Source organism: Prionailurus bengalensis, chromosome D4 (genome assembly GCF_016509475.1).
Source record: "Prionailurus bengalensis isolate Pbe53 chromosome D4, Fcat_Pben_1.1_paternal_pri, whole genome shotgun sequence".
Taxonomy (NCBI): Eukaryota; Metazoa; Chordata; class Mammalia; order Carnivora; family Felidae; genus Prionailurus; species Prionailurus bengalensis.
The window spans coordinates 70,338,243-70,365,160 of record NC_057359.1 but is presented as its reverse complement, the minus strand read 5'-3'; the positions used below and the strand labels follow the sequence as shown (position 1 = coordinate 70,365,160).

The following is a 26,918-nucleotide window of genomic DNA, read 5'->3' as shown; positions in this document are numbered from 1 at the left end:
CAGAGACCTTACATGATGTGACTCAAGTGTTACTCTGGATGCCCTGTCAACAGTAGACTAGGGGGGGAGTTGGGGGGAGAGGCAAGGACTAAAAGGATATTATAACAGTCCAGGGGAGAGGAGGAGGAGGAGAGTTGGACAGGATGGTAGTGTGGAGGTGGCTAAGAATAAACCAAGTCTGAAACTATTTTCAAGGCAGAGCCAGTGGGATTTGCTAATAGATGGAATTTGGAATGGGAAAGAGGCCCTCAAGGTGACTCTCAGAGTTGTCGGCCTGGGAAACTAGCAAGATGGAGTTGGGGCCGATAGAGATGGGAAAGGCTGTAAGAAGGGTAGGCTTGGGGGTGGAGATAACCAGTTCTGTCAAGGACATGTTGAGTTTGAGGTGCCTGGTACTCGTCTACATAGAGATGGTGTCAGATATACAAGTGAGAAGGTTAAGGGAAGCGTTAAGGCTGGGATGCAGATGTGGGGCTACAAAACAGGGTGAGGTCAGCTGGGAAGTGAGGACACAGAAGGTACGAACAAGGGTCAGTGTTGAAAGGTTTGAGAGACAAGAAATAGGCAGTACAGGAGACAGGGACAGACTGTCCCAGGAGGGAGAAGGAGAGCAAGAGCCAGTGTCTGAGAATCCCAGGCCAGAACTTTTTAAAGGGGGAGTGAGGAGCCCTGCAAACAGGGATAAGGAAAGCGCCTGCCCAGAGCGGTGATCCTAGAACATGTTCTTATGAACACGGACACCATTGTCCTTATCATGCTGCTGCCATTGTTGCTTCCTCAAGCTTCCAGCAGTCTGGTCAAAGCTGACTCACACTGAACTTGAGTCTGAGGGCCTGGTGGCAGCTTAGAATCCCTGTCACTTTAGATCTTCTACTTGTAGGGAGCGTTGGCACCAACTCTTGAGCCCAGACCCCCTTATGGGCAGGAGCAGGCATCATCAGGAAGCTGGCCTATACATCACTTGTTCTTAGCCCATCTCAGGGAGCATGCTGGTCACGGACAGTGACCTGGCCTAGCAAAGATGGCCTCTGATGGAGTAGGGGACTGGGCTGGGAGGCTTGTTCTTTATAAATGTGCCCTTTATTATGTTTCAGTTCCTTTTGGGAACTGGGAAAGTTGGGAAAAATATACCAGAATGGGTGAGTTTTGCACTCTAGAGGGGAGATGCAACATTGTGGGGACATGTAGCCTTTGGCAGCCAGCACACCATACTCAGGCAGGCAGACTGTCCATCAGCTGACAGCCTGGAGCCTCCCAGCACGTCTGTTTGCTCACGGCAAAGGGGATGCTGGTGATGACTTTGTGAACAGCCACAAAGATTTGAGATCATATATAAAAAGTGCATGTTGTGTCATATCTGGCTCATTGTGGATGTTTGATAGTTACTTACCTATTAAGTATAATATAAAATTCTATAAAAAAATTTTTTTTCAACGTTTATTTATTTTGGGGACGGAGAGAGACAGAGCATGAACGGGGGAGGGGCAGAGAGAGAGGGAGACACAGAATCGGAACCAGGCTCCAGGCTCCGAGCCATCAGCCCAGAGCCCGACGCGGGGCTCGAACTCACGGACCGCGAGATCGTGACCTGGCTGAAGTCGGACGCTTAACCGACTGCGCCACCCAGGTGCCCCTAAAATTCTATAAAAATTTTAACAAGGCAGGGCACCTGGGTGGCGCAGTCGGTTAAGCGTCCAACTTCGGCTCAGGTCATGATCTCACGGTTTGTGAGTTGGAGCCCTACGTCAGGCTCTGTGCTGACAGCTCAGAGCCTCGAGCCTGCTTCAGATTCTGTGTCTCCTTCTCTCTCTGTTCTTCCCCTGCTCGCGCTCTGTCTCTCTAAAACAAAGATTTAAAAAAAATTTTTTTAATTAAGGGAAACCAAGGTCTTTGATGCACCAGGAGAGTATCTCCTAATTGAGGGGGACAGTATCTCATATTTTGGAATATGTGGACTGGGTGGGCCATCTTTTCCACACTGTCATGATTCCCTTGTGATGGAAGCGGTCCTGGGTAAAAGAGGCAGCAGGTGCAGGGCCCTCAGGCAGGAAGGGGGGAATGTGTGCAGGAAATGGGTGTGTCTCATGTTCCCACACTATGGCCAAACAATATAAGACCACACCAAAGAGGAGGCTGCAGGAGGGGGCCTGATGACTACCTAATTCTCCTCTTCCTGGTCACTGTGGTCAATTTCCAGGTGCATGATCTTCTCTCTAGCACTCAAAAAAGGAGCTGTCTTTTTGCTTGTTCTTTATAGTCTATTTCTGAGTCTCAGTGTCCTTAAGTCGAATGGTTTGGTTCAAAGGATTCCTGAGAAGTCTGCCTGTTGAAGGAGAATTTGCGATTTCCCAGAGGCACCACGCTGTCTCCCACCCCCGTGCCTTTGTGCCAGGCGCACTGTTTAAGATGCCTTCTCTTTAGGACGCCTGGGTGGCTCGGTCTGTTGAGCATCCAACTTCGGCTCAGGTCATAATCTCACGGTTCATGAGTTCAAGCCCCACATCAGGCTCACTGCTGTCAGCGCAGAGCCCGCTTCAGGTCCTCCGTCCCCCTCTCTCTGCCCCTCCCCCCTCAAATAAATAAAACATTAAAAAAGTTAATAAAAAAATTTTTTTTAATGTTCTCAGCCCTGTCACCCTCCCAGACCCAGGTCAGGAGTTGCTTCCACTTGTCCCCAGGTTGAATTAACCATCCGTATCATCCTCTGTGTGTTTCCTGTGCCCTGAGGGTTTCACGGCACTCGACAGCATTTGGCACACCATGTTACGGTCACTGCTTCTATGCCTGGCCTCTCTGGGACACTAACTGTGGCTCGGTCCCCATACTCAGCACTGTGCCTGCTTCATAAACACCAAGTGGTGACAGTGGCTGAGTCCTGCCGTAGATGCAAAGTGCAGTTGAATGTCCCCACTGACTTCTCACTTCAGATGGCAGAGAGCAAAGTGGCAGATGATCCCCCAGGGTGACACACGCCAAGTCACTTTGAGGGCGTTTAGGATGGCATTTGCTTATTCTTAGCCATCTTCCTCATGCTGTTAGTAGTTTTCTTCCCTGTACACACTTCCGTGGCTCCCGAGGGGTCAACAAAACTGATGTGGGATTAGCGTTTTGCCGTGGATAATCCATGGGTAGGTCATGGAGAGTTTACTCTCATTGTGATATCTGTGTTTCCCAATTCAGACATCACTTGGGAATCTCTGCTAAGGGGAAGGAAGAAGTCTCAGACAATTTAACTATACTGTCCTAAATCATATTTATGTGGTTTTTCTTCGAGCCCTACTTCCCATGCGTACCATGTGACTTCTTAGCGTGACATTTATTAAAGCATTTTTTTTTAATTTTTTTTTTCAACGTTTATTTATTTTTGGGACAGAGAGAGACAGAGCATGAATGGGGGAGGGGCAGAGAGAGAGGGAGACACAGAATCGGAAACAGGCTCCAGGCTCCGAGCCATCAGCCCAGAGCCCGATGCGGGGCTCGAACTCACGGACCGCGAGATCGTGACCTGGCTGAAGTCGGACGCTTAACCGACTGCGCCACCCAGGCGCCCCTAAAATTCTATAAAAATTTTAACAAGGCAGGGCACCTGGGTGGCGCAGTCGGTTAAGCGTCCAACTTCGGCTCAGGTCATGATCTCACGGTTTGTGAGTTGGAGCCCTACGTCAGGCTCTGTGCTGACAGCTCAGAGCCTGGAGCCTGCTTCAGATTCTGTGTCTCCTTCTCTCTCTGTTCTTCCCCTGCTCACGCTCTGTCTCTCTAAAACAAAGATTTAAAAAAAATTTTTTTTAATTAAGGGAAACCAAGGTCTTTGATGCACCAGGAGAGTATCTCCTAATTGAGGGGGACAGTATCTCATATTTTGGAATATGTGGACTGGGTGGGCCATCTTTTCCACACTGTCATGATTCCCTTGTGATGGAAGCGGTCCTGGGTAAAAGAGGCAGCAGGTGCAGGGCCCTCAGGCAGGAAGGGGGGAATGTGTGCAGGAAATGGGTGTGTCTCATGTTCCCACACTATGGCCAAACAATATAAGACCACACCAAAGAGGAGGCTGCAGGAGGGGGCCTGATGACTACCTAATTCTCCTCTTCCTGGTCACTGTGGTCAATTTCCAGGTGCATGATCTTCTCTCTAGCACTCAAAAAAGGAGCTGTCTTTTTGCTTGTTCTTTATAGTCTATTTCTGAGTCTCAGTGTGCTTAAGTCGAATGGTTTGGTTCAAAGGATTCCTGAGAAGTCTGCCTGTTGAAGGAGAATTTGCAATTTCCCAGAGGCACCACGCTGTCTCCCACCCCCGTGCCTTTGTGCCAGGCGCACTGTTTAAGATGCCTTCTCTTTAGGACGCCTGGGTGGCTCAGTCTGTTGAGCATCCAACTTCGGCTCAGGTCATAATCTCACGGTTCATGAGTTCAAGCCCCACATCAGGCTCACTGCTGTCAGCGCAGAGCCCGCTTCAGGTCCTCCGTCCCCCTCTCTCTGCCCCTCCCCCCTCAAATAAATAAAACATTAAAAAAGTTAATAAAAAAATTTTTTTTAATGTTCTCAGCCCTGTCACCCTCCCAGACCCAGGTCAGGAGTTGCTTCCACTTGTCCCCAGGTTGAATTAACCATCCGTATCATCCTCTGTGTGTTTCCTGTGCCCTGAGGGTTTCACGGCACTCGACAGCATTTGGCACACCATGTTACGGTCACTGCTTCTATGCCTGGCCTCTCTGGGACACTAACTGTGGCTCGGTCCCCATACTCAGCACTGTGCCTGCTTCATAAACACCAAGTGGTGACAGTGGCTGAGTCCTGCCGTAGATGCAAAGTGCAGTTGAATGTCCCCACTGACTTCTCACTTCAGATGGCAGAGAGCAAAGTGGCAGATGATCCCCCAGGGTGACACACGCCAAGTCACTTTGAGGGCGTTTAGGATGGCATTTGCTTATTCTTAGCCATCTTCCTCATGCTGTTAGTAGTTTTCTTCCCTGTACACACTTCCGTGGCTCCCGAGGGGTCAACAAAACTGATGTGGGATTAGCGTTTTGCCGTGGATAATCCATGGGTAGGTCATGGAGAGTTTACTCTCATTGTGATATCTGTGTTTCCCAATTCAGACATCACTTGGGAATCTCTGCTAAGGGGAAGGAAGAAGTCTCAGACAATTTAACTATACTGTCCTAAATCATATTTATGTGGTTTTTCTTCGAGCCCTACTTCCCATGCGTACCATGTGACTTCTTAGCGTGACATTTATTAAAGCATTTTTTTTTAATTTTTTTTTTCAACGTTTATTTATTTTTGGGACAGAGAGAGACAGAGCATGAATGGGGGAGGGGCAGAGAGAGAGGGAGACACAGAATCGGAAACAGGCTCCAGGCTCTGAGCCATCAGCCCAGAGCCCGACGTGGGGCTCGAACTCAAGGACCGCGAGATCGTGACCTGGCTGAAGTCGGACGCTTAACCGAAGCATTTCTTACTACAAGATACGAGTGTGCATAAAATCTCTAAATGTTTTAACTCCTTTTTGCCTACAATAAAGATATTTAACCATTGGTTTTTCATTCATTTTAAAAATATGCCCACTAGACCTTTTGGTTTTTTTTTTTTTCTTAGAAACAAGATACCGGTCAAGTTCTTCTGGATATGGCATACAACCACTTGGGTGTGACCGAAAAGGAATATTTTGGTTTGCAGCATGGCGATGATTCAGTAGACTCTCTTGTAAGTATCATCCCTTTAAGACATCGCTGGATTTCTGTATGGTTTGGTTTTATATCTTATGTTTTCTTACCCAACAGAGATGGCTGGAATCAAGCAAGCCCATCAGGAAGCAGTTAAAAGGTGAGGCTGACCTTCTCATTTCAGTTGAACACTGGGTATTCGTGTATCACGGCCCGTTTCTCTCTTCCAATTATCCGTGTGCCTGTTAACATCTGGGACCCGGCTTCCAGGTGGTCCAGGTGATGTGAGTAAACTGTCTTCTCCCTGTTTGACTTCTGAGTGAGCAGAGATGCTTTCAGATCAGTCCTCACCAGCAGTGAGCAGGAAAGGTGAAAGAAGGCAGCCAAGAGCCCAGGAACCTACTTTCTTCTTACAAGGGAAGGGAGATGGCTTTTCTTAGCCCAGTGTGAGAGCCAGGGTGGGAAAGGCACCTGTGCATGCAAGCACATGCACGCACACACACACACACACACACACACACACATACACAGCCCTCCTACTGGAGTCTGAGACATAGGTAGTCAATATAACAGATATAACATACTGCTCCTAAGCCCGGTGCTGTACATTAACTCCCATTTAGACGGGGTTTCACACCATGCCCCACCCCACCCTCCGCCCGGATCCATCCTCAGCCTGGTTTCTAGCATCGCACTCTCTGTTCCCCTTTATGCACTTTATGCCCCAGACAAACCTGGCTGACCTCCCAGGCTGCACACATTCCTCTGTACCTTCCCTCAGTCTGTTCCCTCTGTTGGGATTGCTTTTCCCTCTTCTCTATATCCAAATCTTGCTGTTCTTCAAAGCCACTCAGACTCTATCCCTACTTCTACTAGAAGCCATGACCCCTCCCCCCCCCCCCCCCCTCCCTTCATGTGTCATTGTCTGCTTTGCTCCTCGGAGCACTGTCCTTCATCTCCCAGTCGCCTGCCTTAATCTTCCTTGGAAACTGCCCAGCTCCTTCAGGTCTGGGCCCCTGCCACACCTTCTCTGCATTCCTCACAATGCACCCCCTCCCCAGGAGGTGGCCAGTGAATGGCTGAGGGGTGAACGGCAGGTGGATTTTTACACATAAGTGTGCACACACTTATGCCACCTCCCCCCACTCGCCCAAGCACCCACATGGGAAGGAGTAGAGACAAGGAACCGTGGCCAGGATCCCACTGCTGCTGTCCCCTGGAGCATGGGCCTCCAAGTCCTGACCTCCCTCAGCATTCAGAACTGCCCACAGGGAGCCACAGAGCCGATGTGCAGATACATGCCTGCCCCCATTTGAAGTCTCAGAGCAGTGAGTCCACACAGGCATGAATACATTCCCTCATCGTTCATTCCCTCACTAACTCATTCATTCGGGAAGTGTATCCTGAGCTCAGATTTTGGCAAGGCACTGGGCTAAGCTCTGAGAATCCGGTCCAAATCAGATTTGGACCTGCCCTCAAGGAGCTCACAGCCAAGCATGGGGATATGGACACCAGGAGAGTGAGGGTTCTAGGATAGTTCTGAGCACGTGATAGGACACTCTGGGTGCACAAAGGCATCCTGAGACACACATTGACAAGGTCTGGTGGGAAGGAGCTGAGAGGATGTCCCAAGGCATGGGAACACTTAGCTGTCCCCTGATGTGCAGGTGGTCAGCCTGTACCAAGTTACAGCGTCACCCGCTGGTCCCTGGGCACACATGCAAAGGTACATTCGTAGATGCACACACACTGCTTGAGTCTTTGACACAGGAGAGAGACTGACAGAAAGAACTAAAGAGAGGGGAGGTAGAACCCCAGATGAACTGAGGTCGACAAGTCTGTAAGAGGAGCAGGGTAGAGAAGGCTTGAGTTTCTGAAGCAGGAAAGTGCCGAGCACATAGATAGGGCCAACGAACATTTACTGAGTAACGGAGAGGGGTGCAGCCGACCTGAAGGAGAGCATGGAGCTTAGCAACACAATCTCCTCTTCTCCTGTTGCCATATCTAGCAAAAGAAATGGGCTAATTTTATCTCTGCAAGCAAATCGATTCTTGGTATTGTTGCATAAAGCCGTATTTGAGTATGGTAATTAATTGCATAATAATGTTTGCTAGTATGTTCGTCACTTTGGGAATTTACTTTGCGTTAAAAAGCATGAACTGTTGTCCAATATAAACGTGACTGAGAGGTGGCATAGCAGAATCAAAAACCTCAGTGCTACCGTTGTGGTACTGTCATCAGCTGTGTGACCCAAGGCAAGTCTCTGTGCCTGTTGGCCCGTCTGCAAAAACAGTGCCATCAACACCAGCCGAGCCTACTCAGAGTTAAGGCGGTGTTTCAATTCAAGAATATACCTGAAAATGTTTGGGAAAAGTATAAAGTCGCTATATATGTGAGGTTATTTCTTTGTGAATATTGTATAATCTGTTGATGTCAGGAATTTTTAAAATTCCTGATCTAGATAATGGAGTGCATTGTTTGAACACAGCCCTAAGTTAAACCTGTATTAGGAGGTAATACCTCATTCTGTGCTCATATTGCAGATTATTCTACTTTTTGCAGACTTGGAGATTTCTAAATAGTCACTTAACCTGTGCACTCCTTGTTCGAAATTAGTCCTTGTATCGATGGAAAAAAGCAGTGGTCTAGTGGGAAAAAAAAATGCATCACTTAATGGGAGAGTAGCAGCTTACCTGCATTGACTTTTTTAAAGGGAAAACTTAAATTTGTTTTTGAAAAATGTTGTAGGAGGTTTCCCCTGTACTCTGCATTTTCGAGTAAGATTTTTTATACCTGATCCCAACACACTGCAGCAAGAACAAACCAGGTAATCACTTTTTTTTTTAAGTTTCCTTTTTAGTATATAAAAATGAGTAACCACTAAGAATGTACGCGTTATTTTATCACTGTGGCCATACACTTCATTTGGGTAGAACCACACCAGTGGTTCCCATCCAGGTAAAAATCGGAGGGGTACATACTGAACTTTTCATCAGCTGATTAGTTCTCTGTCTTGGACCTACTTAGGTCCTTACTTGGTGCAATTCCCAATACACTCCCTTCCACCTCCTCCCGCCTCCCCCGCTGCCCCAGCCTCTTCTGCCTGTTGAGAGTGAAGTGCCCAAAGCAAGCAAAGTCATCTGTTCTCTAACGCAGGCAGGGTTTGGAAGACCATTGTGTGAAACAGTCATCCCCAGATCAAATAGCCCCATATCTCTGCTAGGCTAGAACTGAGGCCCTTTAGGATAACGAGGTGTCTAAACTAAGCATTCTCTGCCACATCCCTAGTTGGTAAGAGACAGAAAGCTATGCAAGCTAGACCAGTTTCTCTCCTGAGTGAATCAGGGTGCGCAGGCAAAATGTGAACCAGATAAGGGAAAGAGAGCCCAGATAGGATTGTTTACCCCTCAGGGCTTGGCGTAGGGCCTGGCTCTTGTTTTGTACTGGCACGTGGGGTTTCTGGGTGGGGAACAGTGTTTGGAATGGAGGGGGTGGACACAGGAAGGTTGTTGCTGTTTGAACAGTGACCCTGCCTCTACTTCCCCTCCCCCATGGCAACGTTGAGCCCTTTTATTATTGATCTGTTTATTTTTCATAGGGAGGGAAATTTCCAGAGTGTTTCCTCTACCAGAAAAAATAAAATAAAAGTGGATATTAGGAATATTGACTCCTATTCTGTGTTCATTGTTCCCATGAGACCAACACCAACAAGGTGACATCAACTCAGGCATTGAGTACTATGTTTTGTTTTGTTTTGTTTTGCTTTTGAAGGTAACCACATGATGACATTTTAACTTTTAATGTGTTTAAAGGGTAAATATTAGTCTGTTATTCTGTTATGCTTTCTTTGTGCACCTCTTCCCTCCACGTAGCAGCCATTGGAGATTTGACTATGTTTACTGTTTAATTAAATTTTACGCCAGAGTAAGAGATGCCCCGCACGGCTCATTGGATAACCATGGGAAGTTCACATGGTGCTCTGAGTTTTCCCCATAATGGCTCCTAATGCTGGTGGACAAAGGGGGGTGTAGCAGATCGGTTCATGAGCTGGCGGACACAGAGGGGTGACAATCTATAGGAAAATGAGTTTGAAATGACCCTACCAAGGTCCCCCCCCCCCGACCATTACTAAATATCAAGTTCTGTTCAAAGGATGCTTTAAAAATGTTATGATGGATTATATATGTATATGCATACATGTGTGTGGTTTTTTAACCAGTGGGTTTTTAAATCACAACCACACAGCAAAAATGTATTTTGCTTTGCAATGCAGTGCAGATATATATTACCGAAGCAAGTGTTTAATAAAACAATACCAAGTGCAGATAGTTTTCTATTCTCTATTTCCTTCTTTTTAAAATGCCCATTGTGACCTGTTAAATTTATGACCAACTGATAGCCTCTAACCCCAAGTGAGAACTGCACTACCTAACCTAGTAATTGTCACTCATCGTCCTACCTGCCCCCATGTGATGCTAGAGCAACGGGGGTGTGGTGGCCGCGGGCATGGTAGCGTTCTCCAAAGACCTTGAGTGAAGGGATGGCTAGGGCTGGCCTAACCCAAGAGTCTGTTTCTCCAGTGCCCCTCTTGGGGATTGGGCGTCTACTTCCATACCCCACAGGAGAGAGGCTCACTCCCTCTGGGTGCCAACAGAATCTTCCTGCTGAACCTGACATTTGACGGGATGGAAGGAGGACTTGGGGAGAGACAGGTTGCCTTGAGATCTGTAAGGGATGAGGGGAATTAGACATGCTTGGTGGTAGCATAATGGCCAGCGGGCAGAGCATCCAGAGAGGCAGATTTTGGCACAAAATGAGTAATAGACTAATTTTCGTTCTTACCTGAGCCCAGGATAAAATTTGATTTGTTTGTGTCCCTCATACAGTTCACTGCTTTAGGACTGACACCTGACTGTATGCACCCCACCTCCCATCTTAAGATGGGTGGTATCCCCAGTGTGGAATGGAGTATAGCTGTCACCTCCTGGGATTTGGGGCACCAGATTTCAATGTAACAGGAGCCACGGTAGCAGCCGCCCACATGGTGCCTATAGAGCTGGTGGGCAGCCAGGACTGCCAGATCTTTTCCTTATGCTGAGCCAGACGTCCACCATTAATTCACATGTCTTTTTTTTTTTAACTTAGAGTTTCGCCTATATTCCTGACACACAGTATCTATTAAGCCTCAGCTCTGTAGCCTATCCAAAAATAAATCCTTCTTAAAGACATTTAGCTATCAAGCATCGGAGAAAGTGGTATTTGTTGTTTTCTGGGTTTTTTGTTTTTTTTTTTTTTTTCTAAAATTCTGGGCTGGGAGGCATCTGTCGCCCTTTTTGTGAAGTTGAGGTCATGGTCACTCTAGGAGTGACCTTTACATTTCTGAAGTCAGGCGTGCCAACTGTGTGGTTTTCTTTTATTCTACTTGTTAAACATCTCCTTGATCGTGAGCCTCCACAGCTGCTGTTCCTGATAAATTTAGGTCACCCTACACAGAATTTCATTTACTGGTAGCTTTGAAATGAGGCTCCTTCAGGATTCCCAGGAGACCCCCCCAAACTTTGGTCCTCCTTCCACTATTACAGCCTCTTTGTACAATGTCATGAGATTGACTCAGACACTTTGCTGACTATGTGATAACATAGCACTTGATGAATGGTGATCTCCAGGTTCATGTTCATTTCTCTCCCTAGGAAGAAACACTGATCAGCTGGGCTTGCCCCTGGAGGGCCAGATTTACCATAGGATTACCCAGCATTCTCTCCCTTCTCTGCTTTCTGTCAGTAGCACTGTAGGAGAGAACACTTAATTCTGGTTGAATGTCAGCTTAGATAAACATAGGAACAAACTAGAAAGGACTGATGATGTTCTCGTAGGTGAAAAAGATGGTCTCCAATACAAAATAAGCATGAATGAGCACACGTATGCTACCCCGTTTCTCAGTGCTGGTCTTCAACACAGGAAGGGTAGTTGATAACTATAGGCAACATAATAATATATATCAGAGCTAGGAAACTGACCCTAAGCCTGTAGTCACTAGATGCATAAGAAATTTGTAGCATACTCAGGTTTTTCATAGTATGACGGTCCAGATTAAAATCAGATCTAACTGACCCCACATAACCTATCTGAATGTCTGTTTCCTCAAAAATAGGAGGTGGCAGTGCCTCCTTCTGAGCTGGTACGAGGCTGAAATAAGGCAAGCCATTATGAAGTTCCCTGCATCCGGCCCAGAACTGTGCAGAGAGGGGGTTGTAATGCCACGTGACATATTCATGTCTCAGAACACCAGCGCCTTGACCTTTTGAACGTATAGATTTGAAGGCATCATGAGACCCGATGTGTTTTAGTATATGTGCTGCCGAAGCGAGCACAAGACCCGATGTGTTTTAAATTGCCCAAATCAACACTCCCCCGCCCCTGGACACTTCTGCTGTATCTGTATTATATTTCAAGAAGTTTCCCTTTTGTCCTCTTGGCCAGACACTGGAATGTCTATCCCATTTGAACCCGGGCTTTAAAAAAGAGTGGGAGCTAGCAGCCGAGTGTCACATGTATGCCGCATCCCTAAATATAAAGTTTTCCATATCCCTTCATGGCCCGAGCAGCGCTCTCACTGGTGTCTGCTCCCCACTCCCTGGATGGGGGGCAGACTTTCAGGGTGAGGGGCCTGTCCTGGGTTACCAAGCTCTGCCCACAAGTCACGTGTTGGGTTCTGAAGTGCCGTTCCTGGTGGCTCACAGACCAGGGCCGAATTCAGCTCGGAGGTCCTGGCAGCGGGTAGCTGATTGATGCTTATGCTTTTGCTCGAGCACCCACGGTTCCCGGGACACAGGAAAAAACTCAGCTGGGTGTTTGCACCCTAGCCAAGGAGGTGTCCTCACAGACCCACCTCCTCTCTGCCGCTTCACGCAGAGGGAACGTGGGTGTGTTGTGAAACGCGGTTCCCCAGTGCATGGGGGCTGCCTGTGCAGAATGCTCGTGGGTCCTGGTGCTCTCGGATGCCCCGAGTTTACGGGGGTGGGAGTGTCTACTGGCAACAGTCCTGACTGATGACTGCCTCCAGCCTTTCCGTCCCTGCTCAGCCATCCCTGGGACACCATGTGCTGGCATGAGGCTGGCTGGAAGTCAGACAGCCACAGGAGCTGTTGTTCCTGAAGGGGCAGCTTTGCGGTGGACAACCTAGCCCCCGATACTTCAGACAGAACTGTGTTTTGGGGCACCTGGGTGGCTCAGTTAAGCATCTGACACTTGATCTCAACTCCGATCTTGATCTCAGAGTCATGAGTACAAGCCCTGTACCGGGCGTGAAACCTGCTTAAAAAAAAATTTTTTTTTTAAATGTGTTTTTATGTATTTTGTTTTCCGTATGTACAGATCTTGTCCTTGACTCGTCGCCTTTTTTGTGTGTGCGCTTGCTTCAGTTTGAGTGTTATGAATTAATAATAAAAAAATTGTTTCGTAGGCATTTGTATTTCTTACAACTGAAGATGGATATTTGTGAAGGAAGGTAATGAGAATTTCACATTCTTCTTTTCCTGTCAGTTGCCAGACACTAAAATTCCTGGTTTCAGTCTAATGAGCGTGCATTTCTGGTAACAGTATTAAATGTAGACAAAGGATGGATGTTGAAAGCAGCATCCGGCATGACTTTATGGCCTGGACGTCTGGTTTTAACCCGGTCTCGATTTGGAGAAGTGGAGGATGGATAAACATCATTTCATGTGTCAATTTTATTAGAAAAGGTACAGTTATCTTTCTGGTAAAGACCTGAGAAATTTTAAAGGGAGGGAGAGACCCAGAATGTGAGACGGGCTTCATTGAGGAAGGCAGATCAGGCCTCATTTAGGTCTACTTCCAAGCTCCTTAGTACCTATCATGACTCATTTTCTCACTGGGAGACTTTGTGCTCGAAGGCGTGAGCATCTGCCTATGATTCAGCACGTCTTGTATGTCAGGACCATCTCCGTGGCCAGAAGTGTGTGAAATGGTCCAAGAAGGGAAAAGAAAGGCCAAGCCAGTGGTCCCTAGCTGCCTTCTCCGAGTGCTGACTTTTCCTTGACTTAAGGGAGAAACTGTAGCTGATGAACTGGTAGAAAGAGTCACAGCTTATTCCCATCCTCCTCATTCTGTCTTTCCCCCTGCCAGTTCAACTGAGGTCATCAGAAGCCCCTGGAAGGAGCCCACTGTGTGGTTAGGGGCAGTGAGGCAGGAGCCCAGGAGGCGATTAGGACCAGTATGGGCTCTGGAGACCACAGTAGCCATGAGGTTTAAGGGGTAGCAGTACGGGCTGGGAGTCTTTGCCCTGCCACACACCCATGGTCCCAGCTGAAAACCACATTTGGGGAGGGGAGGGGGCGGGGCGCCTTGGTGGCTCAGTTTGTTGGGCGTCCGACTTCAGCTCAGGTCATGATCTTACAGTTCTTGGGTTTGAGCCCTGTGTCAGGCTCTGTGCAGACAGCTCAGAGCCTGCAGCCTGCTTTGGATTCTGTCTCCTTCTCTCTCCGCTCCTCCCCCAGCCATTCTCATTCTCATTCTCATTCTCTCTCTCTCTCAAAAATAAATAAAACATCAAAAAAATGAAAAAAAAAAAGCCACATGTTGGGGACTTACAGGAGAGTAGAGAAAGGAGGTCCTTCTTGTCAAACCTAGACAGGCATCTTGTGTCCAGCAGGCAAAGAGCTGTTGGAGGTTTTTAAGCAGGAGGTCTGTGGCCAGAGCAGCATCGACAAAGATAGTGCCGGGACACGTAAGAGAAGGCTGGAAGAGCCTGGGGGGCTTCATCTAGATGGAAGGGAGATTTTCAGGCATGGCCCTGAAGATCTGGGGGATGGGGTTGGGGGAGGAACATTTAGAAACAAGATGCATGTTGAATTCTGGATTGCCAGAACCTGATGACTCTCCAGAGCTCCTACAATTAGAAAATTTTTTATAATTTAGCTCATTCTCCCACTCAGAGGAGGGAAGAATCCCTTCCTTAGCACAACTGCAGGCCTTGGGGCCTCTGCTTAAGCCCCCCCCAGAAATGAGCTCCCCCTTTCACGGGACAGCCTTCTTACATGTCAGGATGACTCCAGGTTGAAAGCACCCACTCCTCTCTTGGGTCCTGGCCGCCCTCTACAGCAGTAACAACTTGTCTCTCTCTTCTGTGCACTCATTTCTTTTCTCCACAACTATTTCACCAACCACCTGTTGTGTGATGGGCTCTCTACTGTGCTGGTCAAATAAGGCAAGGCCCTGCCCCCTCAGGAGCTCTCAGATGAGCCCTCCACATAGTAAAATTGGCAGTCTTCATTTTTTCTTCTCCAAACACAATACCCCTTGTTAGTTTTGTGTGAAACCTGTTGGGGGCCACATTGTCTTCAATCCCTGGCATTCCTTGTCAGGCCTCTTGGTGGCCTCTACCACCTCTCTGAGGAGAGGGCCTCCTGCTACCAAACACTTCCTGGGTGTGTCAGGGCGGGCGTGGCCATTTGTAGCCATGGATCTTGTGACAGACTTGATGGATCTAATCAGCCCTGACTCCTGGGTGCCCTGATTTGTTTGAACTGTGTGGTTGGCAGTTCCCAAGGCATTCTCTCTTTCCAGCTGAGATAAATGACCTTGTTCATCAGATAGAGACCCTAAAGCCTGGAGGGAAAGAAAGGAGTCTGTCTAGGGGCACGTGGCATGTTAGTGGCCACCTTGAGTGACCTTGAAGGCTTTTGGTATTCTTTAGTTTGTATTTATACTGTTCTTTGGAAATGTTCTTTTCTGACTTATTCATAGGATTGTTCCTTCCATCTAAATTGAGCCTCCTTAGCCCGTCTCTTCAGTTGTACCCCATGTCCCATTCACCCTGCTCTGCCGCTAGCAGGGACACTGACTTAGGTTTCATTGAAGCCCATCTTGGTAGGAGAGCGAGTGACTGGTGTTTGTGCTCCCCACGGGCTATCTGGGTCTCCAGATGAACAAACAGATGGTGAATATGCCTGGGCGTATCTCCATACTTGGAGAGATTACTTAGAAGTTCTAGCAGGGAACACGTAGTAACTTGAGGAAAGTTGGGGACCCCTCCAGTTGAGAAGGCTACCTTCTTGTGCAGCTTCAGGACTAGCGCATAGCACAGCAGATGGGAAGGGGAACCCTGGGCTGTCAACCTGATTAGTCAGAGAGACGGGGGTGACTCACATCTTGGGAATCTCATGAGCTGCCATGGAAACAGTACTTTTTCTCCACTTCCCCTGGGGCTGCGGGAAGAATGCTCTTAAAATCTGTACCTCCCCACCCTGTAAGCCTTCATTTCTGCTGCTTCTACTCAGCCCCTCCTCAGTGCATTTCTCCACCTGGCAGAGATCCCTGGCCCAGGTCTGCTGGCCGAGCTCCTAGGCAGATGGTATAGTTCATGGTTGAACGGAGAAAAGGGAGCAACCAGAGGATTCAAAGGATGACTAAGCCAGAGATGATGTTATTGACAGAAATGGGGTGTTTGGAGGGTAGTGAGCCTGAGAGGAAGGGAGACCAAGTCTAGCAGCCAGTCCATGGGTTTCTAGCAAGTGGCAGGCAAACTGGGAGGTGGACAGAACATTCCGTATAGATCGGAAGCTTCAGGAGGGTAAATAGATTTAGGAATCTTAACTAACTGTTAAGTAATTTAGAACTCACAGGAGTTTTAAAATTTTAAGATCCTTTTCTATTTTTCCCAGCTAAGAGGATGTCACCTTTCTAGAAAGCGGGTAATCAAGAATCATGGAGTCAACAGAAGTCAGATTTAGTTAGAAAGCCCTACAGAAAGTCTCACGTCTTTACTAGAAAGATATGAAGGCTGCCCAATGATCTAAGAGTATGATTTTCTCACTTTTCCTCTTCGTAATATGAGCCTGATCTTTCTTGATCAGCCAAAACCTTGGCCACCATTAGGCCTTTAGCTTCATGGTATTTGTATTACTGTGTATTATTTTAAACACAACAAAGTTCTCCTTTAATTTTAAATCTTTAGTGTTACATTTATCTTTACTATTTGAGTTGCATCCTAAAATTGTCTTTGTTATGATTCAAGATGTTTTTTAATGGTTAATGCAAGAAAGAAGATAGGTGTTACCCACGATGGACATTTCAGGCTGTTGTTGGCTCTCTCATGACCTCACTAATGTGTTTTTCTCCTGACAGGTTAACCTGCCCTCTTAACTCAGCGGTGGTTCTAGCATCCTATGCAGTGCAATGTAAGTCACCGAGGGAGCATTTCACAGCTGGACAAGACTGTTCTGACTGATGTCTTAAGAAAGTCACTGCCCTTTCCTGTTTGACCAGGTCTCTTCCCCTCTTCCCAGGAATCCTGTTGGGCAAGCTTCTCTCTGGTTGTCTGGAGAGTCCCACTGTCATCCTGACTGACACTGTCCACCCACACAGGGATGTTGGTCAAGGAGAGTGGTGAAGGGGGAAAGAGTGGATGAGCCCATACAACAGAAGTCACCTATCACACATTGTATCAACCAGACCCTCACATATTGTGTCTCATAACAAACCCCAGTGGGGCAAATATTTCTACCAGTCACCGCTTATAGACATGGAAACCAAATCCCACGGTTAAGAAATTTCCTGGAGACCACTCTTGCTACTTGCTTGGGATCTAAGGAACTTATTTTTAATTTTTTTTTTAATGTCTATTCATTCTTGACAGAGACAGAGCATGAGCAGGGGAGGGGCAGAGAGAGAGGGAGACACAGAATCCAAAGCACAGAACCCAACACAGGGCCTGAATTCACAGACCACGAGATCATGACCTGAGCCAAAGTCGGATGCTCAACCGACTGAGCCACCCAGGCACCCCATATTTTTAGAGTTTCAGTAGAGCTAATGGGTTTTTTTATTGCCCTATAGCAGCAGTGTCCAATAGAAATATAATGTGAGCCACATATGTAATTTTCAGTTTTCTAGTACCCATTATTAAAAAAGGAAAATGAAACAGGTGAGTATAGTTTTAATATTTTAATTAATCCAGCATATCCCAAATACTATCATTTTAATATATGATCAATGAAAAAAATTAACAAGATATTTTACATTTTTTTAATATGGAGTCTTCAAAAACCAGCCCAGATTTTATACTTTAAGCACATCTCAATTTCAAGTGTTCAGTAACCACATGTTGCTAGTGGCTGCCACATTGGATAGAAAGTCCATATGGAATTTTCTGTCAAGGCCTGTTTAAGAATTCATTTATTCAGTGAAACTTTGTTGCGCATATATTCCACATCAGGCCCTGTGGTAGACACGGGGTATGCATGGTGAAAAGGGGGCCTAGCCAGATGGAAGGCGAGGTATCACTTCATAGTTAGCCGTGTGGTGCCAGAGCAGTACGCTAATGTAGAGGTCGGGCAGAGGTGCATGGTATGTAAGATGGTTCCTCTACCTTTCTATAAGCCCCACAGCATCTTGGCCTATAACCCTCTTAAGCTGACTGTAGGGTAGGGAGTTAAGAGAGCAAGATGGTCAGGTCTCTGAGCAGGTGCTGGCTGAACTACTCACTCTACTTTGGTCTCAGAGGCAAAATAGCAAGAGAAGGCTGACAGGGACTCCTGAGGTGGCCTTAAGTCTGTCCACTCCCCTGGCTGCAAGGAACAGAAATAGGAGAGGGGAAGAGCAAGGTGGCTGGGAGGGCCCACAGCTTATCTGCCCACCTGCGGGATACCAGGAAGTGGAAGACAGACCTTTAACAATGACCCTACTCACTAGTAAGGTCAGATCCAGTCTCAGTCTCCCCAGATAGCCTGCATCTCCTTCTCTCCAATGGGAAACCAAGAAGAGGTTGCACAGTGACAGGCCTGGGTAGATTTGAAAGTTCCCCTCTCCCTACAACACAGCTGGAACAGACCCGGCCGTGTTGTATCCAGATGGGAAATGGCATGGCCACCAGTCAGCCTGTGTCCTTACTGGTCTCTAGACCTCATGGACTCCATGTCTGCCAGGCTGATCAGCTGAAGAGACCAGCTTTGCTACATCCCGGTGTGAGTTTGGTGTTCGCAGCTGGAGCTTTGAGGGGCAGGAACACTAGGAAGGACATAGTCAAACTAAATTTAGATCCTGGCTTCTCCACTTGCCACTAATGTGGTATTACGTCCCTGAATTCCCGGGGGTTTTTTTTCTGTAAAACAGAGGTGATGGTGGTGATTACAACTCAAAATTGACTGTTTGAGTCAAATCATACATGTAAGGAAATGTATAACTAGAAACTTTACAGCTGGACCCTTGCTGGTAACTGAGTCAATGAGCACGTTCCTGGAGCCATGTTTCCTGGGCTTAGGCTCTTCCACTAATACATCATGACCCTGAGCCTCTCCAGGCCTTCGTGTCTTCATCTGTGAAGTGGTGATAGCTGTGTTTACTTCCTAGGGTTGTAGTGAAGATGGAATGAGTTATTATACGGAAAGCTCTCAGGATAGCGCCCGCCGCGTGGCAAGTGCTCACTTGCGCTCTGTTTTCATGTCTGCCCAGAAGAAAACTTTCTGAAGAACTGCCTTTTGTAAACAATAAACTCTATTTAGAGTAAAATTTAAGAACCAAATACGAAAATCCTATTCTAAGTCAGGTTCTCCCCTCTGCAAACAAGTGATAGAACTGGGCTAAAGAAAGTTATTAGCATCGAGAAAGCAGAAACTCGCTTCCGTGGAAATATTAGCATGACTCTCATGCGTAATGAAATCATATGTTGTCAGACAAGCAGTTTTAAGTATAAGCTCTTTATTCCTTCACTCTCAGGAAGTACATATATATTCTTCCTGATACTTCTGTGCATGCATTTCTCTAAGATTAATTCTTGGATAGGGTACTGCTGGATGTCTAATTTTTATCTACTACATTTCACTAAATTGTCCTGGCAGGGGTGTGTCATATGAAGATAAGCCCCACTAGTGACAAGCAAACCAAAATCACATTTTCTTACTAGATTAATGTAGGTAAATACTGGAAAATATTTTTTTTAATGTTTGTTTATTTTTGAGACACACACACACACACACACACACACACACACACACAGCATGAGTGGGGGAGGGGCAGAGAGAGAAGGAGACACAGAATCTGAAGCAGGCTCCAGGCTCCCAGCTATCAGCACACAGCCCAATGCAGGGCTTGAACTCAAGATGGACTGTGAGGACTGTGAGATCATGACCTGAGCCAAAGTCGGACGCTTAACTGACTGAGCCACCCAGGCGCCCGCAATACCTGAAAAGATTTTATAGGTTGCTGGTGGCCTCAAGTATTTAGGAGGCTCAAAGAATAAAGTGCTTAGAAATACGTATTCATTCCATAATGTCCTTTGACCTCTGTCACGTGCAGGTTCTGTACCAGTCTTAGGGTGCACAGACAGAGCATGGCCTCTCTCTGGAGTCCCCTGCCTGCTGGGGAGGCACAGGTGGGCCAGCTGATGGTGGCAGTGAGGGTGAGCACAGAGGATGCACTCCATCTTGCATGGGGGAGAAGGAAGCGAGTCCAGAAAAGCTTCTTAGTGATGACCCCTGAGAAGAGCCTCCAAGATTAAGCTGGTGTTAGATGAATAACATGTAAGGGGCTTGCTTATATTATATAAAGGACTTTCCCAACAGAATAGTTTGACAGCTGGAAATGCCGCACATTTGAGTGTCTGGAATATACTCTCTGTTTTCTGCACAATATAAAATTTTAGCCAGAAGAATGCATGGAACTTAAGACAATGTACTTCCCACATAAACACTCATTTCCTTATCTTCCTGCTATAATTAGCTTGTGCATGTGTTGCTTCCCCACGAATAGGAAAGTGTATTGCTCTGGAGGTTAGGGTGTGTGGTATAGTAAGTAGATGAAGGTTATGGACTGTGGTCAAAGTCTAGGCTCCAAGTTACCAGCTGAGCAGTGTGGGCAGGTCCCTTCCTTGAGTCGCCCTTCCCTTAACTGTTTCATAGGGACAAAAGCAATGTCTGTCGCTGGGTTGTCATGAGCGCTTTGAAATCAACAGGGGAACCTCTCTGTGCTTGGCCAAGTGTTTGCAGATGACTATTTAACTTTGTTTCCCTCTAGTGGTGAGCACAAAACTTTGCACGGAGTAGCCGACTAAGATTCCAAGGGAAAACCACCCTACAGGGAGATTCCCTCTAGGCCTTTTGTTAAGTTCAGATATTTGTCAGTGACTTGACTAAAGATGACCTTGCTGTTCATGTTTGCAGAAGGGCCCAGGGGTCGGGATTTATCAGCTAAAACAGATGACCAAGTCAAGGTCCAAGAGGCTCACCATGAGCAAATGAAACCAATAGAGTAAAATTTAATCGGACTCTGCGTTGAGGCTCAGGAAAATCCCTTTGCAGCGTTTGGCTGCCCTCTGGGGACATAACCCCTGTCCTCAGCAAATGGCGAGCAACAGCTTGGACCTGGCAGGCAGGCTGGTGGGAATGGTAGGAGCATAAGTTGGGGGGCATGGATCACCTGGGTTCTGGTCTTAACTGCTGGAAGTGGCTTCTGTGATATGGGAAGTCCCTTATCTCTGGATCATAGTTTGTTCTCTCTCTTTTTTTTTCTCTCTCTCTCTTTCTTTTTTTTAGTTTCTTCCCTTTTAAAATGAATTTATACAAGATAATTTTAAGACTTTCTCATGCTGTCCTCATTGGGGGCTCTGTGTCAGGGCATCTAAATTATTTCCTATAAACACACGGTTCTATACTTCACAATGTACAAACTCACCTATACACCACACTTGTGCTTACATAATCCAGCCTTGACATTGCAGTCCATAGCTTAGCTGCATTTGGCTGGCCTTAACAGCCTATGGTCTACCCTTGACCAAGTCTGTGTGCATAGATCACTTGGCTTTTTAGGCCCTCTTCCCCTTCCAAAACTGAACTTTGTAGTAGCCTTTGTTTCAGTTAGTTCTGAGCACTGTGTCCCTGAGTACCTACTGGGTGCCATGCATAGGTGCTAGGCCCCAGGGATGAGTCTGTCTCACTCCCAGCCCTCAGGGAAGAGTGTAAGGAGGAAACAGATCCCTTCATTATGGTGTGGATCTCAAAGAGCAGCTCTTGGGTGTGGTGGCAGTTGAGGGTGAGCAGGGCCAAACGGACATAAAGAAATATGTGCTTGTATCTAGCCTCTCCTCTTTGTGATGAATTCCCCTAAGCAGCTGCCCGGCTCATCTCCTTCCCTCCTGAGATTGGCCATGAAGCATCACAGCAGCTTCTCCCGGTCCCCATCCTCGTGTCACAGAAGGAGCTGTTTGATTTAGAACTCTGTGTTGAGTGGGCGCTGTGCAACGCTAGCCCTCAGAAGCCGCCTAGTGTTGAAGCCAACTGTGGGAAGAATTCATTGAAACCTTTGGAAAGATCAAGGTTAATATTTTTAAGAAAAAGATGAAAGTGTCCCATTAACAAAATGAAATACTACTGGAACGCCTGGGTGGCTCAGTCGGTTAAGGGGTTCAGCGACGGACTTCGGCTCAGGTCATGATCTCAACAGTTTGTGGGTTTGGGCCCCACGTCGGGTGCTGTGCTAACCGCTCAGAGCCTGGAGCCTGCTTCAGATTCTGGGTTTCCCTCTTTCTCTCTACCCCTCCCCTGCTCACACTCTGTCTCTGTTTCAAAAATAAATAAACACAAAATTTTTTTTCAATAAAAAAAAAGAGAAAATGAAATACTAGAGTAATTGCCCATCAGAACTAGAACTTGTTTTTCTCCTGTTTTTATAAAGATGGAAAAACTGAATCTTCGTGAAGGGAGGCAGGTGTCCCTGTGTCCCACAGGCAAGATCCTTAGGTGCCCCACCCAGGGTCTTTTTCCCCAGTCTCCTCAACAGTCCAGACACCCAAATGGTTTGGATCCCCAGGGCAGCCATGTACAACTCTCAGGAATATCTATTACACAGTAGATGTCAGTGAGTCACGCTTGTAGAATGGCAGTCAAGGATCTTGAGGGAGAGGCGCCGCTTAGACCAGGGATGGATCTGGGAACCCCTCTGTAAGGCCCTCTTCCTACACCCTCTGCAATTGCAGGTCTCCAGTGTTTCCCTGACTCCCCCAAGAGTGTTCCTTCTGCCCCAGAATTCTGCCCTCACCTTGCCAGGGCCCGTCAGCCCCACCCACTCCCAGCCCTCATGCCACCCCCCACTGTGCCTCCGAACACATCCTGGTTCCATTTCTTCCACCACTTTTCCAAATTCCGGGGACCTGGTCAAGGTGCAGGCCGTGGTCAAGTCAGCATAACCTGCCTTCTGCCCACACACATTTTTTGGAGCAGGCTGGTCCAGTGTTGTGATCACCTTGGGCTCCTAGAGAGTCCGTCTTCTGCACAGGACGCGGCATACAGGGCATGGCATTTTTGAGTGGCTTCTCTTACTTCTCTTTATCCAGGGGTACGGTGCAAGCTGCAGGGCTCACCACAGAGCATGGGTTTAGAATAGGGCCTAGGTTAGACTGTCCAAATGTCTGGCCGCGGGGAGAGAACATTCAGCTGAAGCATGTGTGGTGGTACCACATAGGGTTCAGATAGAAATGTAGAATCTGGAGCTAAGGAGAAGCTCAAGTTCATGCAGTGGTAGAACCTCTTGGAATACTTCCAATGCTTTTCTTGTGATGCTATAGATGCTTGTGAATGCAGACCATATTGAAAAGGCGATTTCCTCCTCATTCTGTCTCGATAGCGCATTTTGGAGACTATGATTCTTCCATTCATCATCCAGGCTATCTTTCTGATAGTCAGTTTATACCAGATCAGAACGATGACTTTTTAACGAAGGTGGAATCGCTCCACGAACAGCACAGGTGAGAAGAGGGGTGGGGTGGCCTACTTTGGGAACCCAGGTCGCACATTTCAGACCTTATGTTCCCTTGTGTCTGATGTGTTCTCTTCCTTTTGTTCATGAACCCTCTTTTAAGCTGTCGGAGGTTTGTGAACCTTTGAGATGTTACGATGGCAGATATATTTGGCATAACTAACATTTCTGTAAAGTGCAAAATCCGGTAAGAGTTTAAGGGGATTTACAGCATTCTTTTTTAGGGTGTCATTGAAATCTGTTAATTCCTAGCGGAAATGCCCTTTTTAAATATGCCCCACAAATTGACCTACCAGGCAACTTTTAACAGTTGACCACATTTGATAAAATGGGTGGCTCCATCAAGCATCATTGAATAGACAGGCAGGTGGACGAATGCCAGGAGGCCCTGTGAATCCCACATCCTCCCTGGCTTCGGGTCGTGAAACCGCCCTCATTCCAGAAGGGAGGCCCAGTCTTCCGTAGCTGCCGCAGACCCAGCTTCCATTCCAGCAGATATGCCCGATTCCGGGCTCCTTGTCCTTTGCCTCATTTTATTCAAAGCTATAGAGAGGCAGCTCTATAGTCCAGGTCAGATCAGGGCCATCCTGACCAGGAAGGCCAGGTCTCAAGGGACCTGACATTGTTGGGAAGGCTGCAAAAACAAAGGCCAAGCAATTGGCGTCCCTTCTAAAAGGCACGGCCAATCCTCCCTCCCAGAATTGTTTCCCAGGCAGAAGCCAGCATCCTAAAATAGCACAGTGACGTTTGGGAGTTTGAGGCTGCCAGAAGAATAGATAAAGGTGGAAAGACCTGAAGAGCACCTATCAAGTAAGCAACTTGGAACAAGGAGGGTGGGAATTCCAAAAGGTGACTTCCTTCCGTATCTGAGTATTGAGAGCCTAATAATGGGAAGTATTATTCAGTAAAGGACTTGAGCAGACGATGAAGTCCTATTCGGTGGGCAAGAGAAAAGACCTGGTTTAGTAGAATTTAGGGTGAGATTGTTGAAGATTAATAACATAAGGCATTTAATAACCTTACAGAAATGTTACCAATTTGGAGGGGATTTTTATGTTAAAAATTGGAGTTGTGCACTCTGTTGATTCGAGAGCTCTGCGTTGTCTCTTGTCTTCTGTAGTGGACTAAAGCAGTCAGAAGCTGAATCTTGCTTTATCAACATAGCACGGACCCTCGACTTCTATGGAGTGGAGCTACACAGCGGTAGGGTAGGTACCCTCGGCATTTCCGGGTTCAGAAATTAATTTCCAAAGGTTTGAAAACTTCTTTGAGACTATGTCTTTTCCAGTATAATAAAAAAAGAGCTTTGTATAACAATATTCAGAAAGTTTATAAAGTTGGTTATCCAGTTGTTTTTTCATGTTTCATGCTTCCATGGGGTGGGAGGGGGAGGGTTGGTCATGGGGATTAGAAACAAGTAGTTTTTATTTTTATTTTATTTTTATTTTTTAAAAAATGTTTATTCACTTTTTGAAAGAGGGCGCACGAATGGGGTAGGGGCAGAGAGAGACAGACAGAACCTGAAGCAGGCTCCAGGCTCAGAGTGGTTAGCACAGAGCCTGACGCAGGGCTCAAACTCACAAGCTGTGAGAATATGACCTGAGCTGAAGTCGGATGCTTAACTGACAGAGCCACCCAGGCACCCCAGAAACAAGTAGTTTTTAAAAATTTTTAATGTTTATTTTTGAGAGAGAGGGAGAGAGAGAGAGACAGAGACAGAGACAGAGACAGAGCATGAGAGGGGGAGGGTCAGAGAGAGGGAGACTCGGAATCAAAGTAGGCTCTAGGCTCTGAGCTGTCAGCACAGAGCCTGACGCAGGGCTCGATGCCACGAACTGTGAGATCATGACCTGAGCCAAAGTCGGACACTTAAATGACCGAGCCACCCAGGTGCCCCAGAAACAAGTAGTTTGTAAAGATGATTTCATATGATGATTAAAGAAGCAAAAAATGTGTCTGTCCATTTTCCAAGTGATACTTTAATGAGCCAAGGTGTTTACTATTTCATCTTATTGCTGTTCAAATTACCCAAATATGACAGCTTTTTCTTTTAAAGTTTATTTATTTATTTTGAGAGAGAGAGAGTGCACGTGTGCACACATTGGCGGGGGGGGGGGGGTGTAGAGAGAGAATCCCAAGCAGGCTCCACCCTCAGCACAGAGCCCTACATGGGGCTCAATGCCATGACTGAGATTGTAACCTGAGCCAATATTAACAGTTGGATGCTTTTAAAAATTACAATGTTATTGGAGCACCAATATTGGGTGGCTCAGTCGGTTAAGCGTTCGACTTTGGCTCAGGTCATGATCTCACAGTTCATGAGTTCGAGCCCCACATCAGGCTCACTGGTGTTGGTGCAGAGCCTACTTTCGATCCTCTATCCCCTCGTCTTTCTGCCCCTTCCCTGCTCATGCTCTGTCTCTCTCTCTCTCAAAAATAAACATTAAAAAAAATTTTTTTAATTATAATGGTACAATCATGAAAACCAATAAATATTTTAATTGATGGTGACTTTTAAATTTTTTTAATGTTTATTTTTGAGAGAGAGAGTGGGGGAGGAGCAGAGAGAGAGGGAGACAGAGAATCCCAAGCAGGGCCCTCACTGTCAGCACAGAGCCCAGTTTGGGGCTCTAACTCGTAAACCGTGAGATCATGACCTGAGCCCAAATCAAGAGTCAGACGCTTAACTGACTGAGCCACCCAGGAGCCTCTTGTTGTGACTTTTTAAATAAAATTGACTAGGGGCGCCTGGGTGGCTTAGTCGGTTAAGCGTCGACTTCGGCTCAGGTCACGATCTCACGGTCTGCGAGTTCGAGCCCCGCGTCAGGCTCTGTGCCGACAGCTCGGAGCCTGTTTCGGATTCTGTGTCTCCCTCCCTCTCTGACCCTCCCCCATTCGTCCTCTGTCTCTCTCTGTCTCAAAAAAATAAATAAACGTTAAAAAAAAGTTTTAAATAAAATTGACTAATATCCATCATCTACTGAGTAATTTCTATCTGCCAGATACAGTGGCTTGTTTATTTCCCCCAGTAATGCTGTGAGGTATTATCATTACCCCCATTTTACAGATGGAGAAACTGATGCTCAGGGACTTTTGGAAGGTCACACAGCACAGAAGTAGCAGCTTTAGTACATGACCCCAGCACTATCTAGTTGGCCTCTGACCTTTCTATTTTCTGCCAGTAATTGGTCCACATCACATACAAAAGAAAGCAAATATTGAATACCTAGTATTGTAGGTACTAGGCATTGTTCCAGATGCTTTCATGAGACCACAATGTCTCGTTTAAAGATTATAGCAACCTTGAGAAATCAGTATTCGAATCATCCCATTTTACGGTGAGAAAATGTAGGCTCAGGGAAGTTGAGTAAATAATCAGACTCTACATCTGAGAGTTTTGCGATTCATAGAAACACTTTCATTTCTTTTGTGCCATTCCAATCCCATAACCGTGTGATAGGCAAGTTACAGCCTCAGTAATAAAGGA

The 26,918-nt window shown here is 46.7% G+C and overlaps 1 protein-coding gene across 4 annotated transcripts in view; it reads left to right on the top strand.

The window, feature by feature from the left end:
- Nucleotides 1-26,918, top strand: part of PTPN3 (protein tyrosine phosphatase non-receptor type 3) — a 152,960-nt gene that overhangs the window by 71,075 nt on the left and 54,967 nt on the right. For 2 of the 4 annotated variants that reach the window (XM_043566470.1, XM_043566471.1), the window contains exons 3-9: nt 5,598-5,705; nt 5,783-5,825; nt 8,414-8,492; nt 13,128-13,172; nt 16,811-16,863; nt 23,300-23,420; nt 24,552-24,639. In XM_043566470.1, the coding sequence (XP_043422405.1) occupies nt 5,598-5,705; nt 5,783-5,825; nt 8,414-8,492; nt 13,128-13,172; nt 16,811-16,863; nt 23,300-23,420; nt 24,552-24,639 (537 nt within the window). Of the gene's footprint in view, nt 1-5,597; nt 5,706-5,782; nt 5,826-8,413; nt 8,493-13,127; nt 13,173-16,810; nt 16,864-23,299; nt 23,421-24,233; nt 24,409-24,551; nt 24,640-26,918 lie in introns of those variants that run through there. The other 2 variants (XM_043566472.1, XM_043566473.1) reach the window with 2 other exon arrangements.